Source organism: Myotis davidii, unplaced genomic scaffold (assembly GCF_000327345.1).
Source record: "Myotis davidii unplaced genomic scaffold, ASM32734v1 scaffold96, whole genome shotgun sequence".
Taxonomy (NCBI): Eukaryota; Metazoa; Chordata; class Mammalia; order Chiroptera; family Vespertilionidae; genus Myotis; species Myotis davidii.
In genome coordinates this window covers 5,673,206-5,682,705 of record NW_006289416.1, presented here as the reverse complement: position 1 = coordinate 5,682,705, position 9,500 = coordinate 5,673,206, and the positions used below count along the sequence as shown (strand labels likewise).

Below are 9,500 nucleotides of genomic sequence, written 5' to 3'. Positions count from 1 at the left end.
CGATTTTGATAAGCATTATGTGTGATTCTTGTGCACCTAGAAGCTTGAGAACCCCTGACAGAGAGCATCATTATTAAAGCAAACTTATCGAAAGAATAATAGCAACAATGATGTCAGCAGTAATGAATACTTATTTTGAAAGATAAAGCCTAACACACCACTGCCAACATCTTGCACAAGCGTTCCTAAAAACAATTCTTTGGCACAACCACCAGGTGACTGAATGATTTTACATCACAACCAAGTAGTCCTTGTTCTCTCTGGTGTTCAGTTTTAATCACTGTGAATAATTTCACCAGCTTTTTAAACTTTGTAAAATGCTTCTGAGCTAAGTAAGAGCATAACAAGCCTTACTTGAAGTTACATGAAAAAGAGAGAAGTGGCCAAAACCGGTTTGGCTCAGTGGATAGAGCGTTGGCCTGCGGACTGAAAGGTCCCAGGTTCGATTCCGGTCAAGGGCATGTACCTGGGTTGCGGGCACATACCCAGTAGGAGATGTGCAGGAGGCAGCTGGTCGATGTTTCTCTCTCATCGATGTTTCTAGCTCTCTATCTCTCTCCCTTCCTCTCTGTAAAAAAATCAATATATTTTTTTAAAAAAAGAGAGAGAGAAGTGATTTGCTCAGAGACAGCACATCTCCAAACTCAATACTTCCCAGCTAACTACACATGACTTTATGTATTCATAAGAAACCTATCAATCAAAGAAATGGATACTTTGAGATTCCCTCAATCTCAGCATACCTGTGTTGCAAATCACAACTGTGTGTTTCTGAGATGCTAGAGGAGAAAGGACATAATCTCAAGTCTCAGACAGTGCTGCCTCCCCTCTGTTTCTCAATTTCTTTCCCTTTCAATCCAGATGAAAAGACAATACAGTGGCGTGGTTAAGGGCATGTGCTCTGGAGCCAGACTGCCACTGTGTAACACTGGACAAGTTACTAACTTCTCTGTGCCTCTGTAAAGACATCTGTGAAATGGGACAGCAACACCTCACTTACCGTGGTATGAGGATTAGATCAATCGATACATGTGCAGCACTTTGTATAGAAACTGGCACATAGTAAGCAATAATATTTGCTATTATTATTTCAGACCCGTCTTGGAGTGTTAACGGAATAGAATCCACAAAAATAAGGGTAAGAGCTAGGGAAGGGGTGGAGAGACGGAGAGGAAAACTCTGTAATGGCTAAAGAGAAGACACAGAAGGCAAACAACAATGAAAAGTTGGTTGTTTCCAAGAAATAAAAAACCAACTACAAGATATTGAAGCAATGGGCCAAGCAAAGCAAAGCTGTTTTTTCCTTGTTCTGCGGACTGCTGGGCTGCCAGACGTTTCCATTTTCCGGTCTGGGTAGGTATCACTGTATAAGTTTTCTATTGGGGGGTTGGGTTAGGGGGTGGCAGCACCTCTTACCAAGTCTGTGTTCATAAATATGACCAGGACTCTCGCCCTCTGTGGCCTAAGGCAACAGGGGGACTTGGCCTCCATAGATCCAAGCCTGGGGAGTTGAGGGAACCAGGAGAAAGCTAGGAGATTCCAATCCCACCAGCTTCCCTAGTCAGGGAGCAGCCTGCGGAGGCCCCTCAGACTCGGGGACTCAGACCAGACCAGACCCACCATCGCCTCATTGCCCATAAGCTGCACATGGGCCGATGGGCAGCAAACACAGATGGAAGGGACCTTCAGAACACACCGCCTGATTTCTCTGTTATATGTTCGCTGAGGCCCAGAGAAAAGAGACTTGCTCAAAAGCTAAGGGATATCTAGATAATTATCTTACCACGGGGGACCGCTTATGACCAAAATATAAGCCTTTCTATTAATTAAACATTAGTTCATCTTTAATTGCTGTAGTTTAGCCATTTTTAAATGTTTGTTCTTTTTTTGAAAAAGCCACAAAGAAAATGAGTATCTCTTTAACAAAAACAGTGATATTGACTGTGGAACGGACATGTCCCTGTGACAGCTGAGCAGGGAGAACAGTGAGGACCAGCTGTCCTGCTCGTTCTCCAGTGCAGATTTGGGACCTGTCTTAGTGGACTTGGTGGGGGTGTGATCGCTCACTCTGCCGTGAGTCTCAGAGGTCGACGTGCACCTGCAATAGCCTGACTCTCCTTTAGAAGCTATTTAGAACTATTGGCCAGAATTTATCTATCCAAAGTTCCTATGAACTCAGGCTTTCAGCCTGTAATATCTTATAGTTGAAACTGAAGACATCGTATGATTCCTTTCCTGTACAGATCCTACAAAGAGCTAGCACCTTGACCCCAACCTTGTCCCCGCCTCCAAAACCCATAGCAGACGGGCCTGCGTTAGCTGGAGCTAATGGTTCAGCCACACAGAATCCATCTCGAGGTCCCAAGTGGCCAGAGCTGCACAGAATCTTTACCCACAGACCCTGTTTTCAAAGATGTGATCTAACAAATTTATTAATAGTTCTCATATAAAATAACCAACTCATATCTGACCGCCCTTTAAAGCTTCCAAACAGGAGATTCCCAAACTGACTTACTATTTCAACCCAGAAACAAAACACATCTTAATTAGCTAGGGCTGTCTTATTCTACGTCCCCCTTCCAGCCTCCCACACACCTACCATTTCCTCCTCAGAGCAACAGGGATCTGAAGGCCCCATGGACAACGCCCAGGCGAGGAGAGGCCGTAACACACCGAAGGCACCACGCTGCCTCGGAATGAAAGCAGCCTGGAATCTGGCGGAGTCACGAGGACCTGCTGTATTGCCCTTCCAGCAGCTGACCTATCTATAATCTGAAATTACATCAATTTTCCAAGGACTGGGGAAAACATTGCCCATGAGCAAGAAGTTAATTTACTTGCAGGGGGAAATGAATGGCTCCCTTTGCTTTCCTGACCCTCCCATAGGCACCAGGAAACAACACAAAGTGACCCCGAAGAGAAACCCCAGACAGAGCTTTCGGTTATGTAAGATGGCCTAACATCAGCCAAGAGGGACAGAGGACATCAATTCTGAAACCCTCGGTAATGGGTCTGAGCACTCTCTAAGCCAGAGGTTCTCAACCTGTGGGTCGCGACCCCTTTGGCAGTTGAACGACCCTTTTACAGGGGTCGCCTAAGACCATCCTGCATATCAGATATTTACACTAGAATTCATAACAGTAGCAACATTACAGTGATGAAGTAGCAACGAAAATAATTTTATGGTTGGGTCACAACATGAGGAACTGTATTTAAAGGGCCAGAAGGTTGAGAACCACTGCTCTAAGCTAAGGTGTATCTATGTCAATGCAATTCTTGGGAAATAACTTGTGCTTTGTTTTGTTTTTTAATCCTCACCTGAGGATGTGTTTTCATTGATTTGAGAGAGGGAGAGGGAGAGAAACATCCACATGAGAAACATAGATGGGTTGCCTCCCACACCAACTGGGATCAAATCTTCAACCTAGGTATGTGGCCTGACCTGGAACTAAACCAAAGACCCTTCAGTGCACGGGGCTACACTCCAGCCAACTCAGCCACACTGACCAATGCAAGAAATGACTTTTCTTTGATTATCATACTCTGGGGTAAAGGTGCTGACTGTATGTTTGGAAGAAATGATCAAACTTCCACTGTGCACCATCACAGATGAGAAAGCGACCATTGAAAAAGCCCAGATCAGTGGAGCTCACTGTGTTAAAACAGTCCCCTCCTTCTCCTCTGCCCCTGGTCATTCCATGAAAGCCGCACTTCCTTCCCCTTTGTGTTCTGAAGAGGAGCTTCGGCAACCGAATGGCACTTTAGGATTGGAAGTAGCAACATTCGGAAGCATACCCATAAAAAAGGATTTGGAAGCCTCAATAAGAAAAATTCATTTTCCAATCAAAACATATTAGCTCAACAACTACCAACCCACCAGAAAGGACTCAAAGTAATGAAAGCCATAAGAGGAATGAGGGAGAAAAAAACGAGGGATGATAACTTTCTTTGCCGTCAGACCAGCCCTGTCCTATTAAACAATCAGCTGAACTCACACTGGTATCTTTCAAGCACCCTCCCCATCCATCTCTTCCACCCCCTGGGCAGGGGAATCCCTTGCATCGCTCTCCTCAGCGTTGTGGAAGAAATGCAGGTGAGCCAGGGATGTCTTAGTCCCTGTGATTCTGCAAAGGCCTTAGACATTCCAAACACCCATTTGGTAAGAGCTCCTGCCACCCTTTTTCAGTCATGTTCATACTCAATGCTTACTGTGCACCAAGCCCTGCACTGGGCACTTTATATGGACGCTCTCCTTTGAGTTAGAAGTTGTATGTTACTGGCATCATTTTACAGTTGAGGAAAATGCGTTGGATAACTTGCCCAAGGCCACAGAGCTCATGCATGCAGAGCAGGGCTTGAACCCCAGTGATCTGACTCCAAATCCAGCCTTCCATCCATTGTTCTAGCTCACGCTATGGTTTTAGGGTGCATGCAGGCTTCAATGACTTCCCCAGGCACACACATACCCAAGCCCTATGTCTGACTTCCAACACCACCCACCAGAGGAAGACTTCCCTTCTCTTGAATCTAACTGGACCCCATAGAATGGCTGTAATCAGTGCATGAAAAGTAAGTGGCCCACACCTGGGAGCCAAGATGAAATTGCACCATGTTGTGTTGTGGGACAGCTTCTTGACTTCCTGAAATCCACCCAACAGTGAAGGAAAGTAGAGATAGTTCAGATCATTCTATACCTTCTGGTGAGTGGAAGGACTTCAACCTCAGATGAGCTCTGACACTTAGCGGCACTTTGCAAAAGGGAGGTTCCAGAGAGGAGGCCGTTTCTGGACTATAAAGTATTATGTTCAAAGGGGAAAAAACTCTAGCCTTTTTCAATTTTTTTCAAGAACTGTTCCTAAAGAGAATGCTTATTAATCTCAGATAATGTGATCTACTACTGGGTCCCTTTAATTAGAAAAATTTTCCCCCAATGCAAATTGAAAGTGATAACTCCATGTGCCAACTTCAAATACACCAAGCTATAAAACAGCTCCAAAAGGACAATTCATGGACATGAAGGCTGTAAGGCAATTTGCAAAAACATCACATGCGTTTGTTTTATATGAATGTCTATACAGAATTAAAATGAAACTGAAAGGGAAGGAATTCACTGTACAGAAGACAAAACAATACCCTTTTTATTTTTAAAACTCTGGTGAAATAGCTTTCCATATGACATCCCATTTTTAAAAATTAATGTAAACCAACCTGCCTATGGGTTAGTCACGCTGTAGAGACTTCACCTTAGTGTGTACAGATACCTAGAATATTTACAAATATTGTCTGTTAGGTAGTAAAGTTTTGTTGCAATTTTTCCAGCACATTTTCCACAGTAAAATAAAGGGGGGGATATTGGTGTTCTTGTATAAGAATTCTTAACAAATGAATAAAGGCAATTTTCCTGAGAGAAGATTTGTTCTTGAAATATTTTTCTTTAACAATTGGGAATATAGAAATGGGATGTAGTTGTAAAAGAAGCATAAGAATGTCTAAGTTAACATTTTTCTTTTAAATTATTTAAGTACCATTAAGTTAAAATGTTTACATTCATTATAAAAAATGTTGTTAAATCTTATGCAAATGATTTAACACTGATTGCTGCAACGCAAATTGCACTTTTTAAAAAAATTATTGTATACATGGAAGAAAAATATCTTGTTTGCTACCCTGTTTACAAATTCCAACTGACTTCAGGTCAGTCACACAACATGAACTTTGAGAAACGCCAGTCACAGTGTATGTTACAGTTACGATGCAGTCCTGCAAACTGAGCAATATTTTTGACAAGTGACCTCATGAACCGACTCAGCCTCCAGAGGTGTGTACCAAATGGCCTCAAATGGTCTTCTCCGTGAACGCGTGTGAAATCTGGGTGTGGAAAGGTATTAAGAAATCAGAAGAAGCACATGATTTGGGGCAATACACATAAAACCTTTCTTTTAAAATCTCAATATTCCTTGGCAGGCAAGGCCCCAGGCCTAGTCCAGGTTTCTGGAAGTGGCACAGCGGGTGCCCTGGCAGACCCAGAGGCAGGCTGGTTGGAAGTGGCCGCAGCCAGGGAGGAGGCAGCGTGTTGTGGGCTGCACCGGCCTTCCCAGGAAGCGCTCCATCTTCTCCCTGGCTCTTCATTGACAGGGGCTGGCTGGTAAGGCAGAACAAGCCTCTTGGGAAATGCATCTCTTTCAAAATAAAGGCACGGAAATCACACATCAGAGGAATGTTCTGTCAGCATACTCGCCCCAGTTTGCACAGTGTGGCATAATCACCGCAGGTCCCGAGGGCCTCCCCGCTCCAGCAGCGGCAGCAGGCTCAGGCCAGGGCAAGTGCACACCACGAATCCTGTCTCACCGAGGAGGACGTGACTTCGGCCGGTGAGGCCAGGCTGACGCCTATGTACAGCCCATCTTGACCTGAGTACTTGAGCTCGCTGTTCTCGGGGTTAGTGCTTTCTCCTGTGCCAGGCATCACCGGGGCACCCGCCTGGCAGAAGATGGGGACAGAGAGGAGGAGAGAGTTATATCCATAAATTTGTTAAGTGTCATGCTCCTACTAGGTCAACACATGGGGACAAGTGAGATGGGCAGTACAGCCTGGCCAGGGCAGTTCACTGTGCTGCCCAGTGCCATTGACCTAGCCCTGGAGATGTAAGCTCTCACAAACATTCCCCTGTTATCTTGAGGACTCATGGCAATAACCACACAGCAACATGTTCAGCTGGACAAAAGTAGAAAAGGAACTGGAAGAAGAAACCTATTTGTAAAAAGTGCCACACAATCTAATCATTTCAAGAGAAAATGCAGAGCATCGAACACACACACACACACACACACACACAGCAGAGCCATAAGGTTTAGTAGTTATGTCAAAGCCTAAAAGAGAAAGCTACACAGTTCAGCAAGGCCTGATAAATGAAATTTTTGAGGACTGACTTCATGGAAAATTAACCGATGCATATACAGACTTAGTATCTAACTCATTTACCTTAATTCTTTCCAAGAAGAATGGACTATGTTTGAAGCAGACCACACTATAACCAGAATAGAAACACCCTTTATCTGTCATGATTGTGGCAATTTTTTCTCAAAGCAAAAGATGACCTTTACATTGTTTTATTCATTCCTTCTATCCACATGAGTAAGGCCATATAGAAAACATACAATTTATGTGATATAATTTAGTAGAATAAAACTAAAATAACTAAAATCATGTTTAGGCTATGGCTTGAGAAAGCAGTGCATTGAGTTGTTTTTGTTTAAATCCAGCCATGCCTTAGCTGGTTTGACTCAATGGATAGAGCGTCAGCCTGAGGACTGAAGGTCCCAGGTTCGATTCCAGTCAAGGGCACATGCCTATGTTGTGGGCTCGATCCCCAATAGGGGGTATGCAGGAGGCAGCCATTCAATGATTCTCTCATCATTGATGTTTCTATCTCTCCCTCTCCCTTCCTCTCTGAAATCAATAATAATATTTTTTTTAAATCCAGGCATAATCACATAAACCCATTATTTCTTCTGTGCTTTCAGGATTCTACCCCATAAATTACTAGATACTTGTTTTTTGACACAGGTGGAATGTTTTATACTTCTCAAAGCATTCACTTACATACACAATCCCAGTAAATCCTTGAAACATGTGTCTGGCTGGATTGATGTTACATTCACTTCTGAGATTCACAGGGTACCTAGATACCAGGCTGAACTGATTGGAAGGTGCGTGGAGTCCCCTTGGTTCCTGGGGCCTGGAAATAAATGTGGCCCTACACTTCCCCAGATAAAATCTGGTTTTCTCTTTAATCCTCACAATAACCGCATGATGCTAGGACGTAAGGTTTTAGGAGATCTAACCATATGACTTCCTGTTTTCCCATCCCAACTTCCTATTAATTGGACAGACCAAAGCCAGCCCCTCTATAGGTATCCTTTCTTTTCCTAGCCAACATGAGTGTATGTTAAAATCCAGCCACAACAATACCCCCACACCCTTACCTCTTTTTAAGTAACACAAACTTAAAGACTTAAAGTGAGGGTTTTAGGTGCATAAAAAAGCAAATTTCAAAAAGTCATTGACATGCCTAAAATTTAAAATAGATCCTTATGAAATAGCTGAAATAATCCTGTCAACACACTAAAGCTATGGATTTGGTTGCAGATAGAAATATGGTGATTAACTTCAGCCCTTAAATCCAGAACCTCCACAATTAGCAAAGCCAATGTGGATCCAGACTTAACTCCCAGAGCAATAAACAAAAGGGTGGTATTAAATTACAAAAGGGCTCTTCATTTTAGAGTCTTCAATAGCTATCATTCAACTAGTAGAAAGAGTAAGCTCCTTTATAAATGACTTATGCCACACTCAACTTTGTGTTGATTGATTTATTCCCCCAAAATAAGCACATGTGCATTTATCTGACTTTGGCGTAGCCAGTGCTATTCTCTGAAATGAAGAGGGTGCCTGGATTGGCCCAGGAAACAGTCCACCTCAAATAACCAGACGTGCTGAGATAGCAGAGCAGTCTGTCGTCACCACAAGTCAGTAACAAGGAACAGTAGCAAGGTACCCATGAGAGTCAGGCACTGAGACTGTGAGCCCCAAAGAGATAGTTACTCCCTGGACCAGCTCCCAGGCCACATGAGGAGCCAGGACACTCACACACTCGACAGTAAGACTGCTCAACAGCCTATCGTAAATGATAAATGAGTGGCTGAGACAGGGAGGTGCGGTAAGAGGTCATAAAAGGAACCAAAGAGGGGGAAGGATTCCTGGAGAAGAGCCACAGCAGCCTGCACTGGGGGGACAAGCATGGGCTTTCGAGTACTGTCCTGATTCTGCCACCCACTGAGTGTGGTCACCTCCCTGAGCCTCCTCCTCAACCGGCCCTTGCCTCACCTGCCCCAAGTATGGTTGAGTCAATTCATTGAGATGTTTGTAAAAGCATCAGCATGATGCGTGGCCATATGTTAAAACATTCCATTAAAAGAAAGGGTGCTCAGGTGGGAGGTATGCAGGACATGGGGAGACCTGTTCACAGGAAAACCAGCTAAAACAGAAGTGGTAAGCAAAGGAGTTAGGAGAAAATGTGGGAGAGATAAACTAGAAGACCTACCGTATTTGCCGGCGTATAAGACGATTTTTTGGCCCTGAAAAATATGCCTCCAAGTGGGGGGTCGTCTTATACGCCAGGTACACTTCAGATAGACTGCCCATAGTGCTTGCCCCGTGCCATAGTGGCTTCCCGATGCCCGCCCACTTCATTCCACATACCGTTCAGGCATCAGCAGCGCTGCTGGGTGTATGCTCGGCTGTTATGCGATTTTGCTGTTATGCGATTTTACCACACTCGCAAAATCGCACACAGCCGACCACACACCCAGTATGATAGCGCAAAATCGCGAATCGCGATACCATACTGGGTGTATGGTTGGCTGTGTGCGATTTTGCGAGTGTGGTAAATTCGGGTTACCGTATATTTCTTTACATATGCATTGAATTTTAAAGAAGGC

General features: G+C 44.1%; 1 protein-coding gene across 1 annotated transcript in view; it reads right to left on the bottom strand.

Moving 5' to 3' along the window:
• Positions 1 to 4,765: 4,765 nt before the first annotated feature.
• GATA6 (GATA binding protein 6) overlaps positions 4,766 to 9,500 on the bottom strand; it is a 36,842-nt gene continuing 32,107 nt past the window's right edge. Inside the window, exons 5-6 of the mRNA XM_015562720.1 lie at positions 6,349 to 6,480; positions 4,766 to 6,179 (exon numbers count right to left, since the gene is read on the bottom strand). Of these exons, the coding sequence (XP_015418206.1) occupies positions 6,126 to 6,179; positions 6,349 to 6,480 (186 nt within the window). The 3' untranslated portion in view covers positions 4,766 to 6,125. The remainder of the gene's footprint in view (positions 6,180 to 6,348; positions 6,481 to 9,500) is intronic.